At 37.0% G+C, this 11933-nt stretch overlaps 1 protein-coding gene across 1 annotated transcript; it reads left to right on the top strand.

Moving 5' to 3' along the window:
• Positions 1–3703: 3703 nt before the first annotated feature.
• Positions 3704–11697, top strand: LOC306802587 (uncharacterized protein). The gene is made up of 5 exons (XM_079307030.1): positions 3704–3821; positions 5738–6067; positions 7420–7539; positions 8380–8513; positions 11314–11697. Exons 1-5 carry the CDS (start codon positions 3770–3772, stop codon positions 11491–11493), a joined length of 816 nt encoding a protein of 271 aa, XP_079163156.1. The 5' UTR covers positions 3704–3769; the 3' UTR covers positions 11494–11697.
• The last annotated feature ends 236 nt before the right edge of the window (positions 11698–11933 follow it).

Genomic DNA, 11933 nt, shown 5'->3' with positions numbered 1-11933 from the left:
CAGTGCAGTAGTAATTATGAATTATGCTTGGTGCAACATTGTACAAAGCTGTATTTCTGATGAGTGAAATGTAAAACTGAAAGAAGAAATAGAGAAGTTTAAAAGAGAATAGGTGCATCCTCAGCCAGTTAATAGTTCCAGATCTAGGATAATGTAAAAAAGACATTTTACTGTGGTAATTGCTCTAATTTAATTTGTCTGTTTAGCAATAATTTTCTCCTCATGGAGATACTGTTCAAGAACAAAGGAAAAACAGTGGAAAAGGCCCTCCAGAGTACTTATTGGGAAATAGTTTACTGAAGACCTGTGCTGGTGGTCAACTTTCCTGTGCAGACAGCCTGTTTTGCATCTCATTGAATTCACTGCAGAAACTGTCATGCTCACCTATTGGATGAAGAAAGATTATTTTGTATTTTCTGATGGTTATTTTTCATCCTTGGCTATAAATATTTAGTGGTGTACCAATCAAACCTGTCCTAGTGCAGTGAAAGCCATTTTCCTGCAACATTAAGGCAGAAGGGGAAGCACATAGAAACAGTTACTGTGATGCAGTAAACCATGATGGCAGCTGGTTTTCATTTTATTTTGTGTATGTATATGGGAAATTAAATGTGCTTCCTTGCTTCTACATCTTTTTCCTGCTTGGTTCTGCCATGGAATATAATGCATGGGTTACAGAGGGATATGATTGCAATTCATATTCTTGTGACTGAAGTGGTGTTTGCTGTTACAAGTGATGGTAACAGCAAGTCATGTAGATAGATCATAAAAATTAAACTGTTCCTTCAGTGAGCAATTGCATGGTCAGTCCTGGCCAAGCAGCAAAGGATCCTACAGCTGCTACCTCTGGGCACTGCTTTCCCAGGTGGCAGATTGAACTAGGCCAACAAAAACCTTCTTATGTAGGGTATTATAAGCAGGAATACCTCATTACCAGCTGATTTATCTGTTTGAGGGAATTTCTCTTTTGATTAGTGGAAGCTTTCTGATTTAAAGGAAAAAAATAGCATAAAGGAATATTTTATCTGGTGTTATTTCAGTGCAATTGGCCATCAGGGAATAATTTGCTAGAGTCAAATCTTGTATTGTACTGGAGGCATCCCAGACTGTGGTCTGTAGGTAGCATGGCATTCCTGCTAGAAGAAGATGTCATTCCATATTTTGCATGTTATTTTTCCTAAGAAGTCTCAGCCTAAGCAAATGGAAGCCTGCAGGCATTCAAATCTCGGTAGAGGGACTTATTTACTAATGATCCTTTTTCTTCCCTCACATATATTAATCTAGTGAGGAAGAATACTGCAGTGCTATAGAAAAAATATATACAAAAATATTTTTAAAAATTGATAGAAATCAAGTCACTCAAATACTGCTTCAAACCATACATCAGACAGGACCTGCAAAAGAAAGAAAGCTGATGTGATGTTATAACCAGAGGTCAAGTCACTCATGCAGCATGTTTGGGCTATGGTAAGCCTTGCTGTAGGTAATTTTCAGTGTCCCTCCACTGGTGGTCTTTGAAAGTGACAGAGAAAAGTGTTTGGAAGAGAGTGACTCTGACTGCACTGAGCAGATGCTCTGCAATCATCTCCAGCACAGAGGTGAGTAAGTTTACACATTTAGAGAATCTAGATTCATCAATGCAGTTTCCAAGGTTAATTATGATTGAGTTGCAGAAAGATCCCATTAATGTTTCTTTGTGTTGTAGATGCTTTCCTGGCCCACATATTTGGTGTGCTACACTTCTCCAGGCAGCAAAGGTCACTTAAATTCTTACACCATGTTTTTCCACCCACTCAGTAGTGCTGTGATGAGAATTTATGGGGTTGTGTTGTGAAATAGTACAGAGAAGTTACCAGAGCTAAAAATAAACCTTTCAGCCAGCCCCTTTTTTTGTGTGCTACTTCATTTCATCTCTGACAGTAGATGCTTTGGACTAGAACCAAAGTGTCTCTTAGAGTAAATACAAGCTGCTCTCAGCACTGTGGAAAAAGCTTCACCTAGTTTCTAGACAAATTATTCTGCTTGTTGGAGCTGCCAGCTGCACAACTCAACACTAAAATCACAAATGCAGTTATTTAAATGCAAAATAAAATACATTTTCCTTTGGATCTACACATGCATCTTTGTGTATGTAAATTTTTAGTGCAATCTGTGCCTTTGATCAGTATTACTGAAGCATACATGTGACCAGAATTGTTTACATGATGAAATAATATCCATAAATGCAAATTATTTGCTTTAATAAGTCCTTTTATTCATTTGAATTTTAAGGTATTTGTTATGTCCTCACTAGTTCTAAAAGGTGATAAGCTCGTCAGCAGGATACCATCAGAAATGGGGCTAGCCTGCAACACTTGGTGACATTTATCTTTGCTATCTTCTTCCTTTTAATTTTATATAGCAATCTAAATTGAACTGAAACTGTGTCTGTAAGGTAGATACAGAGAAGTAGATGAGCTGATGCATTGTGCTTTTGTTGCTGATAAGTGGAAGGAACAATGCCTTAGGCTCTAAATGTGAGCGCCATCATTTAAAAATGTTGTCCAGTTGTTTCTGGGCACCTGTCCAGTGCTGCTAAAACCTGATGTTAGTTCAGGAAATTAGTGGCTGACAGATTCTTAATCAAGTTCTTAATCTAGCTCATTGATATTCTCAGCATGTTCTATTTGATTTATTTTTCTATCTTTTTTTTTTTTTTTCAATTCAGTCATTGCAATTTTGAGATTATCCAATTGAACATGTTTGTGGGACAATTTTTCTGGCCTGGTAACTTTGCATTTGAAACATGGAATAAGATGGGAAAATTAAGAAACAAATGCAATGTTTTGTCCAGGGAATATCTCTGCCCCTGCCATATAAGTGTTTCTGGGTTGGAGCCAAAAATCAGTGCTGGAGAATATTAAGCAGCATACAGTTACCTACATTTGCAGAATTATTTTTAATAATTGATGGCAAATAAGTTTTACACTTAACTTGATGAGGCAAGTGAAGGTCATTTTTTTTTAACCCATGCTTATAATCATCCTGAAATAAGCTTTAGTTAATGTACATGGCACTGGTATTGCACTAATGCAGCTGCACCCATGGAGGTGATGGGTGATGCATTGCATGCACAGCATGAGGTCCCCATGGTGCTGCAGGATGCTGGGGCCACTTCAAGGGTGATCATGGAACTCAGCCTTCCTCTGCTGCTCCTGCCAGTGCAGCTCTGCTGCTGTGAAGGCAAAAGTACAAAAGCACTTCTCACAGGAGGGAGGAATTAAGGCAACATTTCAGCAGAGGCCATGAGATGCATGATAAAGAAAGATAGGAGCAATACTTGACTTCAGAGTAACCATGTGCAATCATTGTCTCTGGCTTTGGGTAAGATTCATCTGGCTGGCTGGAAGAGGCTGCTGACAAGCACATGTACAGCAGCTGAAGAAACCTCACCTTTATAAAGTGCTTTTAAATGAAGGATTTTAGAAGGACAGTGGCAAATACTCCCATGAAACCATGTAGGGAAAACCAGTTCTTTATGTCATACCAGACATAATCAAGTTTGAGCAGCAACCAGTTATAACACAGTTTGAACTTTAAAGAAGAAATTATTTCATTTCAAGTAAGATGGCTGGTTCTGAAAGAGAGTGTAGGGAAAAATTGGGTGGTATTTATATCGTCACCACATGAGGGAAGAGGAAGTTGAGTCGTGAATTTGACATCCTTTCATTTGATGTTTTGCTGATCTTCAACCAAGACAGCCTGATACAAACACTAATAATTCTGCACGATGATCATCATTTCAATGAAACTTCTTTTAACAGTGTGTTTTGGAAGCTTAGGTAAGTGTTACTTTGTTTTATTTTTTGTTTTCAGTTAGCTGCTTGTAATTCTTGAGCTGGATTTTAAAAAAACCTTATAGTATATGCACCTCAAATACACATGTGAGACAAGAAGAATATTAACTATTTTTTCATAATGGTGAAATCACGATTAAAAAGCTTGAGAAATCTAAAAGAATTTTAACAAGGAAATTTCTGGAGGCAAAGCATAGAGGAGCAAACTGAACACTTCAACTAAAATGATGTTAGGTTAATGTATGCACCATCTTTTTAGGACTTCTGACTTGAATATTTATCGTGACAAATGTTGAATGCAGAATTTTAAAATGTTAAGGAGGATTCATTCTACATCACATAGGTACTGAAGTACAAAGCAGATAAAGATTCACAATTCTTTTGCAATACACATTGCAGTGGATAATGCTAAAGGCATTTCACATGAGTTAAAAATTTAGCAAAAGGGTTTTTTGAGTGATATTTTTCAGAAAAACAGTAAAGTCACAAGATGGAAATGTAGCACAGTCAATAGCACAACTGTTTTAAACAGTTTTAAACTAAAAGAACGGAAAAACTGAAATTAGTAATTATTTATTTAACTTGAACAGCTTCTAGGTTGTCATTTACACACTACATCAATTCTTTCCCTTATTTTTTCTGCTGTTTGTATTATCCCTATATTGTCCATATTATTCTCTATCAGTTTTTAAGTGTTGCCTTGTAAAGACAGAGGTGCCTGACTCTTTTACATATGATAACTGTGTGATAAATTTATTTACATATTTTTGATATAACTGATCAGATGCTATATTAGAGTGAGATATGAAAAAAATTGTCTAATTAGTTATGTCTTGCTGTGAAATGTGCCTGAGTGATAAACGGGATAAAATTTAGAAGAAAATAATGCAGTTTACTCTTGTTATTAGTTCTTAACTTTAATGTTATAAATTATAGAAAAAAGGAAATTTTAGTTCTTCATACAGCATATGAAACTGTCTCAGCACTCATGGGAATAGATTTTATAGGATTAGAACTTTTGTGATGAGCGTCAATGCCATTACAATGTAAATAGTTATCTGATACCCACACAGTGGTTTTACTTTGTAAGAAAATATTTTGTACATATATTGCACAATGTCTCATGTATCACTCACTTTGCATGCTGACAGTGAGAGAAAAATGTATTGAAAGCAGAAAGAAAGAAAAAGTTAAATTTCTTCTGATACTGTCCAAGTCAGCCTTTTCTTAACAGCCAGACAAGAGACCCAATGAGAGATCAGGGGTTTGTGTGGCTTCTCTCATTAAATGAAGGAGGTGAATTTGATGTTATAAACTACTTGGCAGCAAGTACTTGATGGAAGAAGTTGAAATCAAATGAAAAAGCCCACCTCTAAAATGCTGTAGACTTGTCATTCATTAGAAGCAGTGCTGGACAAGAACTCCTACATAGGGACAGAAATTTCAGTCTTTTCTCTTTAACCTGGATGAGTTTCTCACTATTGACTTATGAATCACTCTGAATTACTCCTTTTGACCATTCTTTATCTGACACTATTTAATATGCTTCAGACTCAATGTCCTTTTATAAAGATTTTTCTTGAAAATAATAGACATTTATCAGCATTTTTCATTCAATATGCAGAAAATCTTAATTTATTGTACACAAACAATGATGGAGGACTTTTAACACATCAGATTAGAAGTTTACTTTAGCCAGAAAGCAATTAACATCATTCAAGGGAGAAGTAAGTAGTGAGCTTGAAAATTAATGTCATAATGATTTTACAGCATTCATTGTTTCTTTTAATGTTTATTTTAGTATTTAAACACTTCTTTAATGTTTAAATTATCTATTTTAAATACAGCTTTAATGACATATCTTTGTTGCTTTACCTTTCATATCTATTTGTATTTTTTAGCTACAGGTCTCAATAATTCAAGAGTCATCCAAACACCAACAAATATAAATCTATCTGTTGGAGACTACGCTGAAATCTCCTGTATTTGGGAAAAAGCTATTGTGAGGTATAGAGCAAGCTGGTATTTTGTTAATGAAGTGAACATCACTAAAAATATATCATCACAACTTCTCTATTGGTCCAACATCACCCATGAAAACAAGAATGTGTTAGTCATCAAATCTGCCAATGTAAATGACACTGGATTTTACTACTGTGAGATAATTATTGAAATACCTTTATTTAAGAAACTACTTGGAAATGGAACAACAGTGATTGTTGAAGAGAAAGGTAGGTTAGCAAGAACATGTGTGTGCCATTTCACTCACCATCATAAAGATTCTTGAATTTGAACCATGATATGAGTTTCCTGCTTCTCCCACCTTCTTCCCTCAGCACTTTGGATCTCAGGATGAAAGAGAGAAACTCAAAGAGGACCTTTTAATGACAATTGGCTTTAACTCTCCTCCTTAATATCTCCTGTGTAGTGTTTGCTTTCCTCCATTAGAATTTGCTAACAGGAATTATTAACTAAGGTTTCCAAAGATGCTGTGCATGAGAAGTTTGTGTCACACAAGACCCAACCACAGCTCCCCCTCAGAGGAGGACAGATGTGACACTGAGTGAATCTGCTGTGTGGTTACAGGGGGCTGCAGTGCTCACATGGTGACTCTGCTCAGTCGTCTGTAACCTTTACTAACCATTTCATTTTTTTATTACAAGTTCTTAATAAAAAGTTAGAAATAAATCAATATGGATGATAGAGCAGTATGGGCCCTATATGGATTTGTGTCCATGAAATTGTAGCTGATTGTTTTATATGTGCTTTGTCTCCCTCTTTTACCAGTCATATGCGAACTTTTACACAGGAGAAATTTAAGGTCCCAATTCTGAGTTAAGCATTGAAAAGCATTAATACAATTAGTATTCACACACAATTAAAATTCTCAGCAACAGGAGTGAGATCTGTTGAAATTATTAATGTAATGTAAGACACCCAGAAGACAATTTACCTCTCCTCTGTTATACTACTAATTCAAGGCATTCTGCACCAGTTCTGGAAGATGCTGATCTTCAGTTTTCTTTATTCCTCTCAAATGCAGAGAAAGACTAGAGGACTGGCTATGATTAGACCTTCAGCATTATCAAACATCAGTCACTTGCTGATGTCAAGTCACAGGAAGCTTTTCCAATCATGCAGAACACTCCAGTTTTGCACAGTATTTTATACTATGGGTTAGCTGGTCCAAAGAGAAGCACAAAAATTATCAAAGACTTAGAAAATATCAGTGCCAGAGAATCAATGAAGTACTGTTCAAAATGGTGAGAAATTAATGCAGATTATTTTAACTCTTTAGCAGTCTTTTAATGTCCTAAAATGAGTTTGGAATTCTGATCTCTTATTTGTTCAAATACAAGTAGAAAAGACTTGTGTTAAATACTGGGAGGAGGGGGAATGTCAATCTGCAGGAGCTGTAGGGGGTTCTGACATTACTGCTCATCAGGCATGCATCCCTTGGGAATGGGAAAGTGACCTTGCACCTGATTCACTCTTGAAATAATTTTTAATTTTACTTGCCTGTTCTTTTCCTGTGATATTCTTTTATCTTTAACCAGTACATCTCTTTATTTAAAATATACAGCTGCAGAAGCTCACTCATTGGAAAGGAGATATTTGGAAGCATGGGCCATCCTTCCTATTTTAGTGGCAATGGGAAGCTTGTATCTTTGCTACAAAATGAAACAGCGCTCCACCCCAGCTGGTGAGTTACAATATTTCCTTTAGCATATATAAATTACATGTTTGGTTTGAGATAGCTGGAGAGGTGCACTTAAGAGGTATTTCAGTGTATAAATTGGCTCACCTGGTCCTGATCTGCTGAGGCATCAGGAGCTGGCAGGAGGGATCAGGCACAGCTTGTAGTTCAGTGAGTGTTCTTGCAGCCACCTGCTTTCATTATTTGTCTTTTAGGCAGAGTCTTCACATAAACCAAAGATCTTGACCTGACTAGGATACTCAAGAATATAATTTCTGATAATTTCTCACTGGTTTCTGACTGAAAAAGCGAGGAGCGATAACTTAGCTCTGCATCCTGGTAGTGACAACTGGGAGTGACAACTGAAAGACTCAACCTTGAACACATAGTTCTGTTTTTTCTCAATCTGTGATTTATTTTTAAATTAATTATTAATTTGGGTGGTAGGGGGTTTTGGAGGGCAGTTTTGTTTGTTCATTTGGGGGTTTTTTTGTTGTTGTTGTTGTTGCTGGGTTTGGGTGTTTTCTTCAAAATCTAGAACTTTTAGGGTGCAAGAAATCATAGGAAAAAAATGATGAATGACAAGGATGCAAGGCAAATATAGATGTAGGGCAGCTGTGGGCAGAGGGCTCAGATCAGTGAGATAATCTAAGGCAGCCTCTTAAGTAACTGTTTGGGTTGTTTTCAGCTTATTTCATTTACAGCCTGAATAGCACTCTAGTGTCTGTTACCAAACTAGAGCTCTGCACTCTTCATTTTGGTGCTTACTGATCTCTGCTAGAGTACAGGTGTGACTCTGGAAATGAACAGTAAGCAAGCACTGACTGGAACTTGGGTTTTGCTAAGGTGCTGCACAGCTTCCTGTGCTGAAAGGACAGCAGGAGCAGGAGCAGATGCTCGAGATGGGAGAGCTTCATGGGAGAAATGAATCCACCAAGGAAACAGCTGAGGAAAACTCATCATGTGACTCTGTTGAATGGGTAAGAGCTTTATAAAAGGATATTCAACGTGGACTGAACAGAAAGCACACATCAACCTGCTGTGCCTAGGACAGCATCTTCCTACACATGGAAAAAGTATAAAGCCAAAAAAGAACCACACTCAGGAATAAGAGGGATATTTATGTAGGAGCAAAGTATTGAAATCTGTTGTTATATTTAATAGCACTCTAAAATTGTCTGGAGTAGAGGGCAGCAAAAGCAGAGAATATCAATATAGAGACTGAGTGAAAGAAAGAAGCACAGGAGATGTAAAAAATGGCAATAAAGTCCCTTTATGTGTAATTGTGTACAAAGCTCAAAGGGCTCAGACCAGTTTCAGCTCATGGGGCCATTAGTGCAGGCTACACTTGCTGAGAGCAGGTAGCAGATTTCTAGCAAGCTCCTTTGCCCACACAATTATTCATCTTTTAATTACATTAAAACATAAAGTATGCAAGGGAAAGAAGCCCTAATTTAACCCTTGAATAGGCAGGAAACTGCACAGTTTCCATTGCAGTTAGCTAGACAGGCTTGGGCAAGTTGCACAGAAGTGATGAAAAATTCTCAAGCCTGTGGCCACAACTGCAGTTACTGAATTTACAGATTTCCAGGTTCTCCTGTAAGAGAACCTGGCTGCAGCCCTGATTTGGTCACAATGGTTCTGTGATCATGGTGAGAAGAAAATCTCAGTATAGAGGTAGTAAAACAGTAATATCTATCTTTTATCAAGTTATTGCTCTAAGAAAGAGAAAATATCTGGGAAAATTCATTCCCTGGTAAGTAGATTGGCACTGAAGCTAAGAGACTTGCTTTTACTGGTGATATCATACTAGGAAATCATAATACTAGGCATAATATGGTCTGGTTATAGTAATAAAATATTCTAATTACTAGCAATGAAGGGATTACTCTTCTGCTTGTTAATATTTGATGAAGATGTAGGAAAACGAGATTGAGAATGAGAAAACAAGCATCCTAGGGGGTGCTGAGTGAAAAGTTCATTAGCAGCCAGTTACTGTTCTGGATTTGTGTGGATAAAACTACTCCAGAGGATGTGCAGATGCAATTATAATCTTTTGCAGCTGCTTTGTAATTTAGCAGCTACCAGCCACAGTGATGTGTCATGACATAGGTTCAGTATTTTCCTTCATACCTTTCAGACCTTTATACTATTTTAGTGAAAGCAGATAAGTTGATTTCATAGTGGCCTCTTTTTAAATGTTCAAGCATAGTTGGATGTTATAAATCATTCAAGAGATCCAGTAGGTTAGTAAAGCCAGTACACACAATGTGTATGAACACCACATTTCAAACAAATTAAGCCAGTAGTGATGAGCAAATATTATGGTGTCTCTGGAATTGCATTTACTGCCTTTCAAATGTACTGCAGAATATAATGACTATAATTTAAATGTTTTTCTGATTGTGAAAAATCTCTGCTTATTTGGGGAAAACTATTCTCACACTGGTTTTTAATATAACTTACATTTTTCTATTTAAATTTGGAAATTTGGTGAATATTCTGGGTAGGTTTGGGCAGCATTTCTAGAACAGTGAACATGAAAGCTATTTACAGTCTCATGCTTCTTTTTTTTTTTACAATTCTTGATGTTGAAAAAGCAATCCTGTAACACAGAAATTGAATCAAGACATGGATTTTATTCTCACCCATATTATATGTCACAGTAACACTGAGCAATTAGGTCAGGTGACAACACAGAGCTGCAAGTCCCCAAGGTAACTTAATCTGGGAGTGAACATCCTCATGGCAAAGCTGGCTCCTGTAGCTGTGCTTTCAGTGTGTAGCACTTGTCTCTGTCTCTGGAGAACCATCCCATGTTTCCTCAGCTGAGATGGTCAGGGAGTGTTTCCCAGACAGCTGCAGGGGAATTTGGCTTTGGAGGGGATTCCCAGTGCAGGTAATGATTTTTTAATCGAGTTCTGCAGGTTCCAGCCAAAATCTAAGCACTTTTGTAGCATTAATACAAACTTCCAGCTCATGACAGCATGCATAATGCTCACTCTTGATTGGGGGGTTCTGGTTGTTCAAAATGCATAGAATTGAGATCTGGATTAGTTTGCTATCCCTACCATGCCTCCTGTTTGGCATTTGTCTGGCAGGTACCTCTCTGTGCTGAGCATGGTTCATCAGAACACAGACAGCAAACCCTCCATAGCAGAGTGTGAGTGTGAAAACAAAAAGCTACTTTTCATTACTTCCACCCATTTATTCATTTATGCCATCTCAGCTTGAGAATTTGGTTTTATATGTCTGTGGGGACAGGTCTTTGTGTACATTTCTTTATTATGAGATCTTTAATTCTAATGTTTTGCTAAAGGACTGACCTATGTATGTTTAGGAATAGAATGACTTTTGCACTGCCCAGAAGAGTATCTGAATACCACAGCAGTGTGCTAGTTTAGTGCATCAAAGAGCATCCATCCAGAGGGAAGAGTATGATGAATTTTTTTGAAATATCAGAGATAAAATATTTAAGGGGATAAAAATGTTTTCCATTTCAGATTTAATAGAATCTGATCTATACTGGAATTTAACGTCTTCAGTATTCTAAAAAAATCTGTTGTGCTTGCTGCCTAATTAGCTAAGAGAATTGAATCTGAACATAGGAAAGCTTTGCCTTTCAACATTAGTATGGAGACATTCTTTTCCTCTCTAATTGTAACTTCATGGCCTGTGTTTCTTTGTGTTCCCTGGGGCTGTGCTGTGTCATGGGTAAAAGTTCATTTTATGTCTACTTTATGGGTAAAAGTCTTGACTGGCATTTCTTTGCTTTTTAAGGCTGTGTCTACGCTTTATGAATCACCAGAATTTTTTTGCAATGAATCAAGAGGAAAAGATGACAAATCTACTGCGACTATTGTATCAAATGGAGCAGATGAGCAAATCTCACAAACTAGGGCAGCTGAAAAGTCTAGAATGAGACAAGGATCTGCCATTTACTCTTACATTCAGAACTAAACAAAATATGGCTAAATAACTATGAAACTGAAAAATATGATAATTTGCTGCTGCAAGATGGATTACGTGTTTCCTGTCAAAAGCTTGTCAGTGGGAAAACACAAAAGAAAAACAGTTCTTTCTAAGCAGGTTTTGAATGTTTTGTCACTAACAAAGCATTCTAAGGAGTCTGAATTTGGAGGATACGTCATTTAGAAGATGGTCCTCAGCTCTTCCTCTGCTGCCCAGATATACTGTGCTACCATAAAAAAAAAGCTTTGAAAAAAGCTTCTGGACTGAACAACATTCTCTAACAAAAGCATTTCCTCAGGAAGCCCTTGTGTGAGTAGGAGATGGTAGAGCTCTGAAAATGTCATCAGTGCTGACAGAGGTATGCCAAAAAGGATTATATTCCTGTGGAAAGGGACTGTTAGTGTTAATTCATTCACAAGCTAGAAAAA

The sequence above is a fragment of the Erithacus rubecula genome (genome assembly GCF_903797595.1).
Source record: "Erithacus rubecula genome assembly, chromosome: 5".
Lineage (NCBI taxonomy): Eukaryota > Metazoa > Chordata > Aves > Passeriformes > Muscicapidae > Erithacus > Erithacus rubecula.
The sequence above is the reverse complement of the archived record's forward strand: the minus strand, read 5'-3'. Positions and strand labels throughout refer to the sequence as shown.

Excerpts from the sequence above, each read along its gene's own strand:
- LOC306802587 (XM_079307030.1), top strand. The coding sequence starts at position 3,770 with ATGATCATCATTTCAATGAAACTTCTTTTAACAGTGTGTTTTGGAAGC. Across the intron at positions 3,822-5,737 it reads AGTGTGTTTTGGAAGCTTAG|CTACAGGTCTCAATAATTCA; the intron begins GTAAGTGTTACT and ends TGTATTTTTTAG. Across the intron at positions 7,540-8,379 it reads ACAGCGCTCCACCCCAGCTG|GTGCTGCACAGCTTCCTGTG; the intron begins GTGAGTTACAAT and ends GGTTTTGCTAAG.